Genomic DNA, 20,033 nt, shown 5'->3' with positions numbered 1-20,033 from the left:
AGTATGCAGAGCATTTTTTGCACCTGTGTCACAAATGGAAATAGTTCTGCACTCGCAAAGTAATACAGGTTTAATTTGGTGGATTGATTTAAACATCTTACTGAGACAACATTGATAGATCCAATTTACTAAGTTAGTGTGAAAACTGGTTAAATCAAACATTTTAATGTAGCTCTACATAAAGGCATTTAAACTGTCCGTAATGTCTGGAACTAAATATCTTTAAAGAAAATTTCAAAGAGTTCCCTAGTAACTAAAAAAAATCTGATTGAAAATCTTTAGCCTAATTTGACTTTAATCAATATGCCGATTATGTTTGTGTTCTCTGATTGGTTCGGCTTGTTGATTATTGATTATTGGTTATGTTGCTCGTTTTGTCCTGGAAACTTTTGAAATAAAGATTTTTAATCTCATTCGGCATGTTCCTGGTTAAATAAAGTTTTCATAACAAAGCCTAAAGCAGCACAGGCTGTTCATCACTTGTGCATTATTACCTCATTATCAAACACACAACTGGGTGTAATCAGATTTCTGAGTCAGTATTCAGAATGGAAGTAAAGGAGCACTAGACTCATTTCCATCTGGGTTTTCGTGATCTCAGCTGCATTAGGGTCTCGACTCCCTTGACCTTTAGGATCCTGTGACTGATTTCTTTGATCATGTCATGTCTACACAGACCCCAGGCTCTGTTTGCATGTGTGCGTGCGTGTGTGTGTGTGTGTGTGTGTGTGTGTGTGTGTGTGTGTGAGACGTCTCACACAGATCAGCCTGTGATGGTGGGCGGTTTGGTTGGAATGCAGACATCTGAGGAGGAATTGTCCGCGTCTGTCACCATGCTAGTCGTGTCTCTTAGCGCTACAACAAACCAAAATTTCTACGACATCGTCATGACTCATTTGAGCCACACCAAAACATCCCACTTCAAACTAACGAGTGTGCAGACGGCGGTGTGGCAATCAGCCGTTCTGATGCAACAGAGCGACATTTGTGAACCGCAGCGCTCGCAAACACAGCTGTGCACACCAACAGCTCACCCCCCTCACTGCGTCCCGTTGCACATAGAGACGAATCGCTGCAGATGTGATAAACAGGAACATGCGGCGGTGATGGGAATATGTGAAATTTCTGCTCTGAACTGTAAAAAGCCCTAATGTTGTCTGCTTTGTGTCTGACAGGGTGGGAAGAAGCACAGTGGCCCATGTGGGGGAAGAGACTGCAGCGGTGGTTGTAAATGCTTTCCAGAGAAGGGTGCCAGGGTAAGTCCTGTTCTGTACAGCTCTGCAAACGTCCCTCTGCTTCTCTTTCTTCCCTTTGCTTACTTCAGAGGAGAGTTAACCGTCACCAGCTTTTGGTTTTCAGTCTGGAGAACCAAATAAGGTTCACACACACACCACACACACGCGCACACACACACACACACAACTCTTGGTTGATTTGAAAATAATGCTTTCTTCTTCAAATACAAGCCAGGTTTCTACAAAGCCCTGGAAACAGATTAATAGTCCATGAAGTGTTTCTCACTTTGTCACTATACAAATTAAACCTTCGACAGACCGACACAAATTGGTGTATGTTTGGGAAATTGAAAAAAAAAGGTTTAACGGTTTACAAAAATGGAAAGAAGGTGATACAATTCTGAATGGTTTGCATTTTTAAGCCCCTCTGAAACAATACTGTCTGGAACCAATTTTATACCTGACATTTTATGTGATGTTTCTATTTCGGCTCTTCACATCTGAAATTTTAGCACATTCATTCACAAAATTGCTCAGGCTCGGCCACAGGTTCAAGTCCGTAGTTGGATTCAAGTCTGGTCTTTGACTGGGCCATTTTAACACAACCAATATAAACTCATCCAAACCATTCCACTGTAGCTCTGATGGATGTCCTTTTGGACCTCTGCCTCATTATCAACTATTTTTCAGCCTCTAATAGATTATTATTATAGATAATCCATTGGACTTGGTATGATTTTTTTTAATTGCCTTCTTTTTGAACTTTTTCCATAAAAAACAAGATTTGTGGAAGTCCTGACTGACAGCTTTTCAAAGTTTTATTTTATCAGAGTGTAGGGGGCTTAATACAACTGTGCACCACAATCTTCAGGTTTCAAGTTCTACATTTTTTTTTTTTTTTAAGTTTAATTTTCCACTCACTTTGCAATTATGCACTACTTTTACACCGGTCCAAAACATAAAATCTAAAAAATTATAATAAAATTGCTGATTGTGGTTTTAATGTGACAAACTGTAAAAGATCATGAGTTCATGACAACACATTTCACTTTAATCTCCTTTAAATGCGCATGACAGTTTCAATAACTATATTTAATCAATGAAACCATCACAATAACCTATTGTAAACGTGTTGAGCAGCGAGAATCTATCCAGCTGCTTTCGATGTCCTGGGAGATTGAAAGGTTTTTGAGTAAAGTTGATAATGCAACACTGTGAAAAGTGTTTAAATTCACATCATTAAACCCTATGAAATAAAATAAGGATCCCAGCAGAGACCATCTGGAGTTTGGGAGACTGATTATGGGGGGAAAATGTAAGAGCAAAAAAAGAAAGTAGGTTTTAAATCAGACAGACAGACGTAGACTAAACATATTCAGATAACAAGCTTAGAGTGAGTAATGGAGGTTCTGCATGACTAAAGGCTGTGTTTTGATTCAGACACGTGCTTCATCAGATTATTGGACTGAGTTTCCCGTCCTTAAAGACTTTTCAACACCATGATCTACTTTCTGCACCAATTCACCTCATGTATAACGAGTTTGAAAAAAGAAATGCTTCTATATCCAATGCAGACGTTTTCCTTTAAAGAATAAAAGATTGAAATTATTGACCTTTACAATGGATAGCATTTCTCAGAAGTGCTTCTTCCTGTTATTCTCAGAGTGATTCAATGTATCTGGCTCATGCATATATGAGTAGATGGCTTCCTGATTTAGAAATCCCATCCCAAATCAGGATTTTTTTTTTTATTGATGCATCGACATGAGTTGTGGTGTAGCTTTGTACTCTTTTGAACTTGATGAGAGAAAACAAGTTTTTTCTTATTTTACATGTTGCTTTTGGCAGATCCAATTTGATTTGATCCAAAAAGGTTTCCAAACTTGACTGTATATGTGCTTTTATATCACTAAAAAGCACAGATACACCTCACAGAACAATTCTTTCTCATTGTTTTGTGAATGAGGAGCTTTGAAAAGAGGGAAGAGATTGATGCACAAGAAAGGACATTTTGTAGATACTGTGTTTATACTGCGCTGATTCAGGAGTATAAATCATGTCGAGTCGTTGTCTTGCACTCCTTCTGGACGAAAACAGGAGACAGTCGCTTGCGTTGTGCCCTTGACGTCACAGTAAGTCCTAAACCTGCATGCACGCAGCGACAGTGGAGAGGAAAGACTCCCCTTTAACAGGAAGAAACCTCAAACAGAACCTGAATCAGCGTCTTTGCCCATCTGCAGAGAAAACAGAGGAGAATGCTGAAAAAGGAAACGGGTGAACTGATGTAGGAGTACTTTCTATAATAATAAAAAGTGAAAAGATAACAGCAGAAGAGGGACATTAATAGTTGGCAGCAGACCAACAGGGCATAAAGCAAACTTAATGTGATTTTTAAACATATTTCCATCTATCGGCTGATGAGATTTGTTTGATAAATAAATCACAACAATGTCTATGCATTTATATGTACACCATGCCTTGTGGAAATTGTGAGGTTGTTGTATAAATTCTCACGTAAAGGTGTCAAACAGTAAAGAGGTAACAGTGACAAGCCAGGGTAATAGGCCTACCGAAGCACAACTGAGCCATAAGTTTAAGAGAAGTAAAGCTTTAATAAACATAAACATGTAGAAAAAATCTTTGTTTTCTGTCCTCTCTCCTCCAAAACAAAGCACTTAAACATGTTGTTTTATTCACCTTTAATTTAAGCTTCAACGCTTTAACTGGAATCTAGAACTGAGTTAAATGTTTACCCATCCTACGTTTAAAACAGGCAAAAGACAAGCTGTCCCGGTGACAAATTTGTCCCATTTCCTTTGTTTCTCCTATCCCGTGAACAATGCTCCTGGAAACTGTAAATGTCTCAGTTCAGACGTAAGATGCTGTAAAACTGGAGTCTGAAATCACCATGCCTTAGAACAGCTCCTGTGAGAGATTCCCTCTGGAACGACAGCAGTGACGGCAGGAATGCCTTTCAGATACACCTTGTCATCCACTGAGAGTTTACTGGACGAGCTTGACAGCGAGTCTGACCTTTGAAGTGGGCTCTGGCCATGTGTACAGGAAGCTCCTGCTCAGAGAGAGACACAGAGACAGGAGTGAGGAAGTTTTACATTCCACATCTGAAAGGCACAAAAGTCTTGTAATGAGGTCATCAGTCCACCTATCTCTTCCTTCCTCCGTATTCCTGACAATTGCCCAGAATTGGCCAGAAACAAAGGGAAATATTTTCTCAGTCACTCAGTAACAATGGGCGAGAGTGAGGTTTTATTGTTAGCAAGAATTTGTGTTTCATGTATGAAAACAAAAATCGGTTCCTGCATCCTGCTACATTCAAGATTAGCCAGAGGTTTTCATTTTTCTTCAACTTTACGCAACTTGTGTCCTCTTTATAAGTTTTTATTTTGCTCTACATGATCTCTTTGTTCAGATTGGCAAACGAAATAGGTTCTACATTTTTCTCACTGTTTTTTCTCAACCGTGTCTTGTTGAAAATATCTCCATCGGGGGAGAGATATGGAGATGTGCGCTTCACTGGACGTTTAATACTGATCAGCTGCAGATGTCTGGATTGGCTGAGATTTTCTACAGCTGTTGCAAAAAGTGGTTGCTTGTTAATAGGCCCACTATGTGGTTTTGATCACTACATGGAAACATTTAGATTCAAATGTTGCCCGTCTTACCAGATAACCTAAAAAGAGAGTAAATTCAGATTTAAATAAATATATACAGAGAATCAAGTATCATATTATTTTACTGTTATTAATAAACTCCCATCTTGGGATTTCGGAGACATGTTGTCAGCAGTTCATAGAATAAAAGAACAACGTTCGTTTTGCTCAAACATAAACCTTCTCATATAATTTTCCAGTGGTCTCTTAACTATTTCCAAAGCTGTACATAAAACTCACATGGTTATACTCCAAACTTTAAATATTTGTTTACATTTCCTTTGTTTAGATTTTATTTATGCAGTAAAAATATGAAATTTTTATTTAAAACATAACAAACAAGTAACATAAAAATAGAAAAAAAACATAAAATGAATGTTGTTAATTAATAATTAATCATTTAAATCTTATTGCATTGAAAAATGAAAAATTTGACAGATTAATTTTGAAAAACAATTATTTCAAATGTGGCAGCAACATTTTGGCTGGAAATATAAAACTCATTATAACGTTCTCAAATATCCACCATTTTTGTGAAAAAACATCAAAAGCCTAAACAGTGGCAGAAAAACAAAAATAGAGCATCAGGGAGACTTAAACAATGAAGCCGATTCATTGCAGAGGAACAAATGTGTTATTTTGACAAAGTTTTCTGCTTTAGGCCTGAAAACAGAGAATTTGTCCGCCTGACTCTTCTCTCTCTTTCTGCCAGCCTGCAGAAAAACATCAGCTTCCCTCTGTCCTCTCCCAAAGCCGCCATTGTTTCCCTTCGTCATTAGTGGGTTGAATTCATGATCGACGGTAAAAAAGAAGAAGGAACCGCGCACTGAGATGGACACAATGATTAAAGCAGTTTAGAGGTTTGTTTTATAGCTGAGAAACACGGGTTTAACAGAGCCTGGCATCCTTACAGACAAAGTAAAGTGAAAGATTCACGAGCTCTGCATGGTGGGCGGCTCAGTGAAACTGAGCTTTTTGTGGTTTCTGAAGCCTCGAAAATGGAAAGGAAAGAACATGAACAGCAGATCAGCATGAATCGTCAATAATAACCTGAACTGCAGCTTGTTCCTTTTCAGGCCTTTATGGGAGAGCACTGTTACCGGCGTTATGCTGAAAACAATAAGCTTCACTCGCGTCCTGTGGATGAGCTCAGTGAACTCTAAAAAAGAAACAGAGGAAAAAACATGGCACCTATTATAGACGCTGTCCAGAAAGGGGGGATGCTGCCTCTTTTCCACCATGGGAAATGCTTCCTCGGGTGATGCAGGACAGGGAAAGACAGGAAGTCATGCACAATGACGGTCTACTGATCTGCTTTTCATATAGTCTCCCTCTGTTTTGTGGGAACAGGAATGTCTGTAAGCTTGACCTTTGCTATAAACGGCCCATTTCCTTGTTCCATTAAAAGCAAATCTGTACAATCTGAGTGGCACACTGAAGGCTGATAATAGCCGTATATACATACATAGATCTTGGAAACCATAAGGACAGCGAATACACAAAATAGTGAAATAATATCACAGCAGCTGCAGCTTTGAACGCACTGATTTTGCAGTGATGATTGCGGTTCAATAGTTGTGCAGCTTTAATGCGAGATCCCGTTCATTCCTGCAGATGTCCCATCAGGCTAAATATGCCAGGGAAGACCAACCTGATTAAGAAAAATAAAAAAAAGAAAGATTCATGCATGTGAGGCTGTGGGAGGGCAGCAGAGCAACAACCTGCTGCTATCATTAAAACATTTGGAAAGGAGGATTTTCTCTTCCCGAGACGTTGGAAAGAGGAATTCAGTGGGGATCTCGGGGCTGGCAGAGTCCTGTGTGAAAATAAGTCTGTGGATTTGGAGGGAATGTGACAGAGGATGCTCAAACTGATGGACAGAAAGCAGCTGTTGGCTGCGAGATGGAAAGATTTGTGAAAGGACAAAGCGGTAAAACATATAAAAACCTCACAATAATGATTCAATTACGTGAGGTGTAGCAGAAATGGTCCTAATTACACCCACAGTGTGTGAGTCAAAGGTTGACATTTTGTTCAGAAGTCTGAACATTAAGTCATGTAACTCAGCTAATTAACACAAACTGTTTGGTCTTTTTAAGTGGAAGTTTCATATTGTGTTTGGGAAAAAGGAAATACAAAAAAAAGATGAATTAAGATTTGTTTCTATTCAAAGTTTTGTCCCTTACACCGGGTCACATTCATGAATCAGAATTGGAAAAGAAAAAAAAGCAGTTCTGACCTCTCATGTACATCAGCAGATCTAATTTTTTAAACTTTTAGCATTTTAGTATCTTATTCAGAAGGAGCCACTTTGTTATTGTACTTCTCTAAATTGCATCAACATGAACGTGGGGATAGCTGAAACACGATTCTTTTTCCATCTCTATGACTTCTTTCCCATTTAGACAGGAAACACCCACTAATGTATGTTGCAGATCCCTCCTTGTTTTGTGGTATTCAGTGGGAGTGAGGAGAACATTTTTATGTATTATTTTTTTTAAAGTAACAGGAGCAGCCATTTCATTTCAAGTTCTCAATACACTGTGTTTTAGTGGGAATAAAACCCCAACAGTTTTTAAACAGTTGAAACGTGTGTGTGTGTCCCTTTGGGGCCTTTATTGCACAGCAACAACAGCACCTTATGCTTCTCATATTTGATATAACAAACATCAAAAGAGGACATTATCCTGCTCCAGATCGAGCTCAGGCCAACCCAGAAATCAGTGGTTCTGCTTCACGTTTCTCTTGTTGCAGTCTGGTTCGACCAGCCAAAGTCCATCTGTAGGGGCCTTTAAAACTGTCGGACCTTCATAGTTTAGAAGATGGATGTTGCCTAGGAACAAGATGACTATTGTTTGCATAGAAAAAGGAGGACCTGTTTTCACTGCACTGACTCAATAAACAAAACGAGACTAAGAGCAGCAGATGACAGGCTGAGGGAGTGGAGTACTGATGATCTACAGATTACACAATCGGCCAGATGCAGGATCTAAAAGTCTCAACAAGTTTCATTATTTTCCAGAAAAAGTGGAAGAAGATCACATGTATAATTTAAAATTGAAGCATTTGCTCAGAGAAGACACTGCGTTTAGTTTGAATGTTATATGGTGAATAACAATATAGATTTTACCCTTTGGCCACACTTTTTTCTTCCACACAACTTTCTTGTGGCTGTTTGTGAATGCCCAGCTTCTTTAAGAATGACCTTGTCTGCTGGAAAGTAATTGTGTTAAGTCTCAAGTCTGTACTGCAATGTAGTGTCATTACTAATTGTATAAATTTTATAATTTTCTGAGAAATTATATTGAGTGTTTTTTACCCATTAGTCATAATCACCAACATTAGTAGAAAATCAATCATTTTTGAAGATGTAACTTTAATTTATATAAATTTATTGAGCTGTACCTTCGAGGATAAGATAGTTATCTACTGCAGGTAAGACAACATTTTTAAACCTTCTTAAAAGCATTTTAACAGAACCTCCCTTCAAAGGCCTTGAACTATCCCTTTAATGTCTTCACATGCCGATGCAAAGCCTTTCGGCAGGCATGTAGCTGATAAGAAACATTTCTGCAATCCGCTGAACGGCCTTGCCGTTCTGAAAGAGGCTGAAACAAACATTAAGGAGCTGATAAATTTTGGTTGCAACATTTATTCTGCGCAAAGTTCAGAAATCCTGTTTGTGTCTTCCTCAGTCTAAACACAACAATGGAGAGCGGTAAATCTAAAGCTGTTGTTTTCCAACTGTGTCTGTGTCATTTCAGAGCAGAAGGCATGACAGGCGTACAGTAACAATATTTTCCAAAGGAAGGAAGGTGAATTGTTTGAACAGATGTGTGTTCGTTCGTGTGTGTGCGTGTGGGGGTGTTCGTGTGTGTGTGTGTGTGTGTGTGTGTGTGTGTGTGTGTGTGTGTGTGTGTGTGTGTGTGTGAGTAACAGGAGTAGAGCGCACATGAAAAGTGGCGATTTTGTGTTTCTGTATCCTGAAGTCGTTCAATGACCCTGGCTGTGACCTTGTCTCCATTACAGTAGGGAAAAGGTTTAGCGGTTCAGTATTTAGAGACCCTGACCTTCTTACCACCTGTAGTCTGCTTGTGTTATCGTCGTCTCAGAGCACAGGGCGTAAGTAGTGTGCAAGCAAGGACAGGTGAAATGATGATGACCAGAGTAGGAGCTTAAATATTTCATTTGATGTTGTGGCTGCAGCTCTGACCGTCAGCATTCCTTTATGATAATCACCTCAAAAATAACAAATTAAGGTCAGTTTTATTTTATTCCTCATAACCTGCATTGCAGTTTTCTGAAGGTTTCTTTACTGTTTTCTGGAGGACACCTCCTGGTACCATCTGTCTTCCCCCATGTTTCATTTAAAAACACGGAGACACACACGCATACACACACACACACACACACCGCGTGCTTTATCACCGTCTAATCTGTCTGGTCTGTAAAACATGGGAGCTTTGGTGAAAACGGCGTTATCTCTGCTTATCTCCATTCACATCATCGGTGCTTTTTATTTGCAGTCAGAAAGAAGTTTAACGTTTGAAGGCAAACTGCGAGCTCTATTTTCACCATCAGGGATTATGATGGAGGCCCACATCAGGGCGAAGAAAACAATCAGACTCTCATGTTGGACAAGCTCCTCGCATGATGTGAGATTTGAGTTTATCCCACATGCCGACACGCTATAGGAGCTCAGGTTTTACGCGAATGTTTCATAGGGCTGTTTAGCTGTGGAATAATTAGTATTTTAATAGTTATTTAAAATGATTACTTGTTGGCTTTGGGGGGAAAAAAAACACTAAAGTGACAAAGTCTTCATATTCAGGTTCCTACAGTGTGTACAAATTTAAAATAAAAATAAAAAAATCAGCAATATTCTGTGTTTCAATTGTCTTTGGAAAATAAAATACGTAATAAATCAATTACAAAGCGTATATAAAAGCAGCAAATCAAAACAGGAATAAAATTAATGAAATATAAATAAAATTATAAATGATAAACAAAATAAGAAAAATAATATGTTAATAAGGGTAATGTTAAATAACAAAGCTTTTTTTGCCAAACAAATGAGCTCACTTTTTCATGAACAAACAAAACTGCTGAAAAATCCTCTATTCATATTTTCATAATAGTTAGTTACTAACAGGTCATTCACCGTTTAAATTTCAGGCGGTTTCACAGATTTGCCGTGTTGTTGGTCGTAAACGTAAATTACTTTTTTTCATTTTAACATGTTGTGTTGATCCACATCTCTGTCTTTAAATCCATGGTGTTCCCTCAGAAATGAGCTGACATTTCCTTATTTGGTTACTAAAAACGCGCAGCTCTTCCTCTCCTCTTTTTGGCAGCTTTGCTTGTGCTGACTTTTCATAATTCAACTCAACATAATTCAATAATTCAAAAGCGCCATCAATCTGCCCACCAAACGTAACGAAAACATACTGGGTGTATTTGGATATGCCAAAACCATTGCATATTTTTGATGATTAGGATCTTTTATGTGGTTGATTGGAAGAAAAAACTAAATTTAAGGAGTAATTTAATGAATCGGGCACTGAGTTGGTATGCAGCATGTCAGAGGCTTTAGTCTCCAACATTGTTGTCCTGAGTTTGATTCTCCTGGGTCATTTGCTGGATGATTGTTCAGCGAAGACCATCATATACTGAATTGTACATCTCTAGACTAATATGAGGAAGAACTGTTTATTTTTTTTAAACTTTATAAGTGACCTGATTGTAAATGTTCTAGAACTGTTCCCTCGTGAGAAAACTTTTCCTCGTCCAGTCCAGCCAGCGGGTCAGCTGGATGGTTTCAGACGAAGATCCTGAGGATTACAAGGACAATCCCTGTTGCTCAAGTTATTGGATTTTATCAATGTAAATTGGGTCCAACGTAACAGCTGGACGTTCACAAACTTCTCAAGCCGCGCCCCACTTCTGAGGAACAAAAAACGTCAAATTTCCTATCCAAGAAAAACTGTGGGTTCGGTTTTCATTTACGTTAAGGAAAAAAAGAAAGTTTAAAAATGTTTCCCTCAAATTGCTGACATTTCAATACCCTGTTGATAATAAATGAGAGAAGCAGCACAGACCATTTCTACATGCAGTGAGCAACAATTACAACCTTGATGTCCTTCATTCCTCAAAAAACTAGGTTTTCCTCTCCACTCTTCTTCCCTTCTCACCCTGAAATACCTGTAAGGAAACTACTGTATTTACGCTATGTTTCCCTCAACCTTGCACGATTACTCAACAAAATCCAAAAACAAAGTCAGTGGTGACATAAAGCATTTTAATTTGAGTGATAAATGTCACAGAGGGACTACAGAGGCAACCCACCTATGATGGACCTCATTATCCACTCAGACATGCAGACACACCTTTCAGACATGCAGGTGGTTGATCTCCAAGGAGAACCCAGCACCTCATTTCTTGCTTTATTTCTTTCTCTCTCACACACACAGACTGCAGCTGCAACCTCATAACGTAGGCTCAAGGAGTCTCATTCCTCTGATGTGAGGCAATACTGCAGGTGTCGGGCCCCAGAGAGCCCTGGGATAGTTGGACAACCAGGCCGTTCTGTTCTCGGGCCGGGATCTCCCCCTCGAGTTTTGATCACTACAACAGAGACAGACACACGCTTCATTCAAACGGGTCATTAGCAGCTCTCCGTTCGGTCTGAACTATGTCACATTTCTGGCTCGCCTGTGTTCACGTGCAGAAATCAGAGCTTAAACACATGAGTTCGAATGTAAACTAATGTCTTTGTGCTGAATGATTAAACAAAGATCTGCATGGGAAGCAACACTAGCGGCAACAAACGACTGATGCTGCTCTGCACGTCGTCGGCTCTCGCCCCCTGACTCCATCCCTGTGTTACGGAACAAGAAATGTTTCCGAAACATGACTCACAAGTACCGGTTGCAGTGTGTGAAAGTGTCAAGTTTAGGTTTTGCTTGTTGCCATGGCAAAAATAAAGGAGAAAAAAAAGATCAACTTTCTCACGAAAAAGATACTATTTTTCCGTCTTTATCTCATGTGACCAACTTGACTCCTCTTCACTTCCAGAGTATCATTTTTTTTATTATTATTATTATCTGATTCATGACGGCCATCCGGGATTTCCAGAACATTCTCAGAGCTCTCAGAAAGCTGACCTTCCTGGCTGCAGACGGGGGATCTAAACACACACTAATAGATATCTAAACATCATCTGCAGATGTTTATTTACCCTCCTTAGAGGATCCAGTTGACTGCCCCGTTTGCCCTCCGAGCAGAACCCTTCTGGCCTGCCTCTAAACCCAATCTCCCTCCGACCAGTCATCCGGGAAAGGGGGAGCAGAGCCCTGTTTTCTTCTCCGAGCATCAAGCATGCGGGACGCGGCTCTTCAGGAAATGAGTCCGGCAAAAATGCGTCCAAGAAAAACAGATGAGATAGGTCGCAAAGCGGCAGTACTAAGTGGACCAAAGTGTCTGGGTCCAACTGGGGGAGTCAAGGAAGAGGCAGACGTTCAGTGTTTGCGTTCCCCTTCGTGGTGGTCACTTCTTATCGTTCCTTTTGGGTCTTTTTCTCCACTTTCAACCCAGAGAAAATTGTCACAGTTTTTCAGTGGAGGAAGCAGACACTTCTAAGGATAAGATGAGAGCATTAAACTTTGCTTGAACTTCCAAAAAATATTTCTCACTTTAGATGTAATGCAAGCGTCAGAGATATAGCATCAAAATGCTTCTTTTTTTTTATTTCTCAAAAAAAAAGAAAAAGTTGATTATTGAAAGCATCTGAAAATGGGTTAATTAGGTTTTATAAAGCTGCTGTAGTATTTAAATCTCACATGGATTTCATTACATGTTAATCTCACTCTGAGGGCCTTTGTGAAGGGAGATGCTAACTGATGTGCTAGGCTAAAACTAGCTCCTGACCTCTCAGTTTTGATAAGACTTGTTGATTTTTAGATGCAGTTCCAATTAATCTTGTGAGGAGAGACAAAGTGCTTTTGCTTGTGTTAAAACAGTGCTTTACTTTATCCCCACTGTGATGGAGAGTATAAAGGGTGGTGCTGAGATTTAAAGAAATGTGAGACCAAATTAGCAAATTTCTAAATTCATTGATTTTCTTTTTTTTTTTGTTCCTCTATTTTCCATGTCATGGACATTTTATTGTGCCTGGATTTCATTGTGCATTCTTTTCGTGGTTGTGTCCTTTCATTCTGACTCCGTTCATCTTGATTGATCGTGTTTTAATAAATCACCCTGCGCTTTTCTAAATAGTTACAACATGTCTTATGCAGTCCACAGCATCTGCAGTCACAGACTCATGAAATAACAGAGCGGGTTTCCGGTCAGTTGTTTATTAATTTATATTATTCCTCTCGCAGGTCAGAGGTTTGCCCTTTGGGCTTTGAGTTCCCATCTTGCTCTTTGTGGACTTTCCCAAACTGGCCACCCCACGGGACAGTCTGGACATGGGTTAAATTTATGATGTCAAGCAGTGGGAACTTTAAATAGTTTTGTGTTTTCTGGATGACTAAAAAACCCACATGCTCACGATGAGAGCACCCAGATTACATTTTGTAGTTCATGTTGTACAGAAGGAGGGGAGAAAGGATGGGGAATGACAAAAATTAATAAGGGACTGACAATTAAATTATAGCAATTGATCAGGATACTTAATTCTGTTTATGTATTAAAATATCATTATTTCTAAAATCTTTGTCTCTACTGAATCATTCAGTAAAGTTTAATACTTTAGATAGAGGAAGAAGATAAACAAAAAGAGTATGAATGACATTTCAGGTGGATATGGTGGAACCATTCACCTTCAGCATCAGGGATTGGTAATCATAGTAATATCACTTAATGATTAAATAATTGAAGAAACAAAAACATAACACATGAAATTTGACAAAAAGAGAAATCATAGAAATATTGAATGTTCTTGGATGTGTCAAAGTTTGAAAGAGGGAAGGAAAATGAATAAACTTAAAGTGAGTTACAGCGGATCCATTGGCTCTGATCACTTCCAAAACAAATTAGACTAGGCATCACAAGGAACAGCAACATGTGGACCAAATTTACTGTGATATAATCTGACAGGTCACAGATTAAGTTTAACCCACTCTGTCAAAATATACGATGGGCTCCAGCATACGGTGGAAAATTATTCTGAAGAAGCTTGCTAGGCTCGTTTGAGTGAGATTTGTCTCACAGGAATTCTGCAGAAAAGGTTTAAGTTGGTTTGTTTGGGTAAGAAAACTGAGCTGCAACCAGCTACACTGGTGACATAAGAGAAGACTTAAAGAGGTCACATAGTTACAGCCGACACAAACTACAGCTTGGTTGCAGCAATTGCCTCCAGGGCATAATCTGCCAAAATTATGACCAGCCTTGAAAGACAGAGGAATTCAGAGCAAACAGGAAAGCCTGTGTTCATTGACCTGTGGGGAATCCAAGATATCTGTTTAACGAGGACCCAGCTCCTCTGATCTCAGGTTCCCTCGTCAGAACTCTCATATAATAGATTGCTATTAGCGTTGATTTTTTACTCCCATAGCTTCACTTTGCTAGCCAATGCTAACGTAGCAACTGCCTGGCTAGTTTGACTTCACTGTTCACCTAGTGGAGGCTTTAGAAACGAAGACAAAAAGATTTGAGAGCCCTTGAGAACTTGGTGAGGAGAGGAGGAAGTGCTTGATGGAAGTAGAGAGTAGGTAACAACCGGAGAAGCAGCGCTGTGAAGCAGGGAAGAACTGCAGGGGGATTTCTGCTCAGGAACAATGAGTTTTACTGAAACAGATCCCTTCAGTTTCCATCTACCAGTTACGATTAAGGGGATCTAGACAAAATTCAGTTTTTGTCAACTCAGTGTACAGTGATAATACAAAAGCATTTATACGTTTTGTTAAATTAGAGCTTCAAACTTGAAGACTCATTGTTGGGATTTTATAACTGTGAAGTGGAAGGACAGTTATGAATGGTTATCTAAATCTAAAAGGTCTGCCATTCAATCTATGCAGCCTCTTGACTCAATACTTTGCTTATTATGTGTTGCTGAAGTTGTAGCTGCAAGTCATTTGGAACAAGCTTTATATAACTAGAAACTACATTTATTTTTGCTAAATTAAAAAAAACAATCCTTCTCCCATCGTATTTTGCCAGAGGAATTAATTTGACCAGAACAAGACAAGAAACTTGTCTATTTGTTTGTAAAGTTACAAACAAATGAACTCTGTCCGCTAAGTGATTAATTAGTTATGTGGTCTGGATTTTATTTAGGGGTATTAAAGTAAATGGGACTGAATAAAAATCTACTCCACATTTCATGTTTTCTCCCTGCAAAATAATTACAAATCATGTAGCATTTTTCTTCCATTACACAGTTAAACGCATGACTTGTGTTGGTCTGTCACATGAAATCCCGATGGACCAGTTTTTTAGTGGAGAAAAATATCAGTTATGCATCTTATCACTACAAGGATGTAGCGGCCGTTTATCAGTTTTAGACATCCATGTTTAGTCTGGCTTGTTTTGACATAACCTCTGTCTGTTGTTCATTATTGATACTGAGCACAAATAAACAGCTCCAGGTTCATATGCTGCGTGAGCAAGTTAACTTCCACTTAGCAGTCACCTACCTAACTTTAACCATCTCACTGTGTGTTTGGAGAATGATTAGATTGTAGTTCAACATGGCTCTCAAATCCTTGGCTTTAGTATCTACAATATAGTCCAAAGCATTTCTGGCAGGAAACTAACAAAACAGTGGTTGTTGTTGGTTCTCACAGGAACCAACTCATCTAGAGTCATCACTGCCTGACCTTAAACGTCCTCCAGCTACATGAATTTATCCTCATTCCTCTGTGTTTCCTGACTCTATAAAATTATTCTCATGTGATTTTGGTTTTCCTCTCATCCTCAGGATTTGTCTTGGCTGTTTTAGTTACAGTGTTTACAAAGTGCTGTGCTTTTTTATTTTTGTTTGTTTAGCTGTAAAGAATGTTTGTTTCATTTTAAAATAAAATCCACCTACAGGAGGTCCTTTATGACCTGGAGTAGGTCAGTCTGCATTTCCACACTTCTTTAAAGAAGATGGGACGTGGCATTTAATCACCTAATCTTGCGTCTTGTCTTCTTTCATTTCTTTCATCAATTTTGTCATAATCATATTGTTATATTTAATTTACAGATTCAATCTAAACTCCATTGCCTTATTTACAACTAAACAACATTAATTTCAATTCATTTTATTTATTGATTCTCTCTTTTAATTTATTATTGGAAAAAGGTAAAGATATTTTTATTTCACATTTAAAAGCATTTTAACCATTTTATTAGTATTATTTATGTGTTGAAATTAACAAATTGATCAAAAATTAGAAAAGTGCAATATACTGTTTGACCACTAGATGGGAATAGAGAACGAGGAGAGCTGAGTACCATATAAAAAGAAAGTTTCTTGTCTCCCTCTGGCGGATTAAACAAGAAGTGCAGGCAAAATGTAATCCTTCCATGCATTTGTTTCAGAACCTCACTCAGGATTTTAATTCTTGTTGAAATAATAATAATAATAATAATAATAATAATAATAATAATAATAATAATAATAATAATAATAATAATAATAAAAAAATTAAGGTGCATTTAATGAAAGGTTTTTCACATGTTGACGTTCCAAATTTGACATATGTAACTAAAACAATAAAAAAACGCAACACACATTTGTTGATAAACACTTGACAAAAAAGTGAGTCATCAACTATCTCATTGATACAGAAGCCTAATAACCACAATCTGTCAGTGCAGTTAAACATCACAAAATCAAACCTACCACACTAAAGCTGGTTCCTTTTCAGCTTTCAGTACCTGATGTGTCATTTTTATTTACAATTAAATTCTAATATCTTTACCTTTCTCATCATCTTCAACTATTTCTGATAGAAGATTGTCATTTGCATCTTTTCTGACTTAGACATTGCTTTGACTACCCAACCAGTGGGTTCTTAATGCCATGTATATTCTGCCTTTTATATTTAAAATACACCAACCTTACCTCACACTCCTTAGCAAGTCTGCAGAAATGTGTAAAAACAATTTATGAGCCTAAATTTCAGCCTAATATTTTTAACTACCGCTATCGAAGTATTCTCAAGTACTATTTCATATAGTTTGCACTAACAATGATCGTCCACTAGATGTCAGTGTATTTGAGTCACACACTCGAATGCACCAACATCTACAAATATACAAGAAAGCTGCTTTAAAATAGCTGTCACAAAAAGTGTCACTTATTTTGCTATCCCAGACGTGACTACTTATGTCATTATTGAACAATTTGATTATAAAATTGCATAAATAGCAATGCAGCACTTTGAATTTATTTGTTTATTTGTTATTTATATTGTTTTCTTCTTTTTCATAACCTTCCCACTCACAGGGTCTTCCAGGGCCTCTTGGTCCTCAGGGCCCACAGGGGCCCCCAGGGCGACCAGGGGATCCTGGTATTCAAGGACACAAGGGACAGAAAGGTGACCAAGGAACTGGTGGCTTCATAGGGCCAAAAGGCAGCACGGTAAAAAAAAAAACAACTTTTTTAAAAAAAAACAAGAGAGTAGCAGATTAACCTGCTTTGTTAAATACATGAAACCGTTTCACCCTGAAGGGAATGACTGGTGTACCTGGGTACTCTGGAAACGACGGCATCCCTGTGAGTAAACGGCACATCGTTTGTAAATCTACAGCTCAGCCTCTGTGTGTGCTGACAGGATGTTTGATCCTGGCGTGTTATTCCCTCTGCAGGGCCACCCAGGACAAGCTGGGTCCAGAGGGAAGCCAGGGGCAGACGGCTGTAACGGGACCAAAGGAGAACCTGGATTCCCAGGATTACCTGGTTTTCTCGGGGGCCCTGGAAATCCCGTGTGTAACTCTTAATCTACCCAGAGGTCTCTGATTACCTCTACGTTCATGCAAATTGTAATTTTTTTACTGCTGCTGTTTCAATTCCAGGGTCTAAAAGGCAGGAAGGGAGCGAAAGGGGACACTCTGGACGTCAGAATTTACATGGAGCGCTTTAGGGTGAGAATCAAACATGCATCACGATTACAAATGCAAATATCTCTTTATTCACTACATAGAGTAGATTTTACAGAATTGCTTTGAACATCTTTCCTTAGGGAGATCCAGGAAGACAAGAAGAGGACGGATTTTCGGTAAGACACATTTAATTAAACTGAATCCGTTTAAATATGTAAGGGTGTACACTCACACCTGGCTGACACATTTGGTCTGCTTTAAACAGAGCAGAGTTCATTTCCCCCTTTGGTCCGGACCAAATCTGTTAGGTGTGAATACACTCAAACGAATCCTCATGTGAGCCAAATAACCGGACCAAGACCCACTTTTCGAGGTGGGCTCAGTCTGCTTCCAAACAAACTCTGGTTGGCTTCTGTTGTAAAGCACCGATCCGAAGCAACTATAGGAATTATGTCTTTATGACTTAATGGTAAAGTTAAGCTAACACTGTATGTGCTGAGATCATGCTTGATCCGCCGTTTTCTGCTTAGCGATGCTGCTGGCAGTGTGTTGTGCATGGGGGGGCCCAGAGCATTTCTACTCATTCAGTCAATATCACATCACAAAACCTGTGTTGTATTTCTGTAAAGTAGAAATACAGTAAACAGGTCTTTTAAAGTTTGTTTTTGGGTCTGTGGTCAGTCCCGTCCCCCCATCATTTCTGTCGAATGAGAGCGATGATCGTGGCTTTGGTTATATTTTTGGTTATATTCTGCTGGCCAAAGATGTATACAATTTGAGTACAAACTGCACCAAACGAGTAAAAAAAAAAACTGCTTTCAGATTAAAATACTTTCCTTTTACAGTTCCTTACATGTCAACTTTAATTTGCTTTTTCTTCAGGGGCCTCCAGGACCACAAGGACAAGAAGGTAGCAGAGGCCCTATAGGACCCAAGGTAAGGGTCTCTGAGTCTGACCCTGAGTCTCTTATCAAGCTGACTGTTTCTTGAGGAATATGCTGTACTTGTCTTCTGACAGGGTCCTCCAGGTCCTCCAGGGCCGCGTGGACCAAAGGTAAAGCATCACCAAAAAATGTTATGCATTTCATTATACCTGTGTGTTAATTCCTCTCTGTGCGTCCAGAGATAACAGCCGTACTCTGACTGCAGAGCTAACAGCAGGAAGATGTGTGAAAGCTGCTTGAAGTGTTTCCTTCTTTGCAGGGCACCATGACCAAAGTGTTGAAGGGAGTCAAAGGAGAAATGGTGAGTACCCACGCTGGTGTTGTTTGTCTAAAGCTTTGCAAAACAAATCATCAAGCTGACTTTTATTCACATAGAGAAGGTGTATTTTAGATTCTTTTTAATCCTCCCACGGACTGGAGACAGGGTCATTCAGGCCCCATCAGTTTTTTAATCTGTGCGCAGTCCGGCGGGGTCGCACTGACTCTGTGTGCACTTTTACAAAGTTTTTTTTTTTTCTTTTTTTGTATGTGTGTGTGGTTTCGGAAATTAGTGGTCTGACGGGACAATCCCCCGCTTCCCGCACTAAGATTGCGTGGGGGTCAATACAGCAATATGAAGATTACAGTGAAATAAATCAGCATTTGATCTCCAAAGGAAAAATAGCAATGTCTAGTATTTATGTTAGATACAATTTAGGGCCGAAAGACAGTTCTAACCAATAATCTTGAAACTTAATTTGCCCCTTGAAGATTTAACTCAGGGCTTTCCAAGTCAAATCCTTGATCGCTACCGTCCTGCAGCTTTTCGATGCATCCACTCTCCAACCCACCAGAATCTAATCATCTGAATTCCCTCAGCGGCATTTCATTCAGCTCTGTAGAGGTCTGGTAACGAGCTGCTCAATTGATTCAGGTGTGTTGGAAAATGAAATGCATCTAAAAGTTGCAGACTAATGGAAACCCCTGAGTTAAATGAATGACGGATCCACGACGATGCACAAGAGTGGCTGTGTTGACTTGTTGCAAACAGATCAACCAGTCAGTCGCTTACAGATACTTCTGATCTCAGTTTGTGAATCTCAATACATTATAATATTGATTATATAGATCCATCACATGAAGAGTAATAAATAACTAGCATTTATTGTTGT

The 20,033-nt window shown here is 39.0% G+C and overlaps 1 protein-coding gene across 3 annotated transcripts in view; it reads left to right on the top strand.

The window, feature by feature from the left end:
* The window catches only part of col4a2 (collagen, type IV, alpha 2), a 57,762-nt gene that overhangs the window by 21,278 nt on the left and 16,451 nt on the right, over window positions 1–20,033 (top strand). For all 3 annotated transcript variants that reach the window (XM_081602284.1, XM_081602282.1, XM_081602276.1), the window contains exons 4-12: window positions 1,176–1,256; window positions 17,343–17,477; window positions 17,568–17,612; window positions 17,705–17,821; window positions 17,912–17,980; window positions 18,079–18,114; window positions 18,821–18,874; window positions 18,957–18,992; window positions 19,142–19,183. In XM_081602284.1, coding sequence (XP_081458410.1) covers window positions 1,176–1,256; window positions 17,343–17,477; window positions 17,568–17,612; window positions 17,705–17,821; window positions 17,912–17,980; window positions 18,079–18,114; window positions 18,821–18,874; window positions 18,957–18,992; window positions 19,142–19,183 — 615 coding nt within the window. The remainder of the gene's footprint in view (window positions 1–1,175; window positions 1,257–17,342; window positions 17,478–17,567; window positions 17,613–17,704; window positions 17,822–17,911; window positions 17,981–18,078; window positions 18,115–18,820; window positions 18,875–18,956; window positions 18,993–19,141; window positions 19,184–20,033) is intronic.

Source organism: Poecilia reticulata, chromosome 2 (genome assembly GCF_904066995.2).
Source record: "Poecilia reticulata chromosome 2, P_reticulata-male-v2, whole genome shotgun sequence".
Taxonomy (NCBI): domain Eukaryota; kingdom Metazoa; phylum Chordata; class Actinopteri; order Cyprinodontiformes; family Poeciliidae; genus Poecilia; species Poecilia reticulata.
The sequence above is the reverse complement of the archived record's forward strand: the minus strand, read 5'-3'. Positions and strand labels throughout refer to the sequence as shown.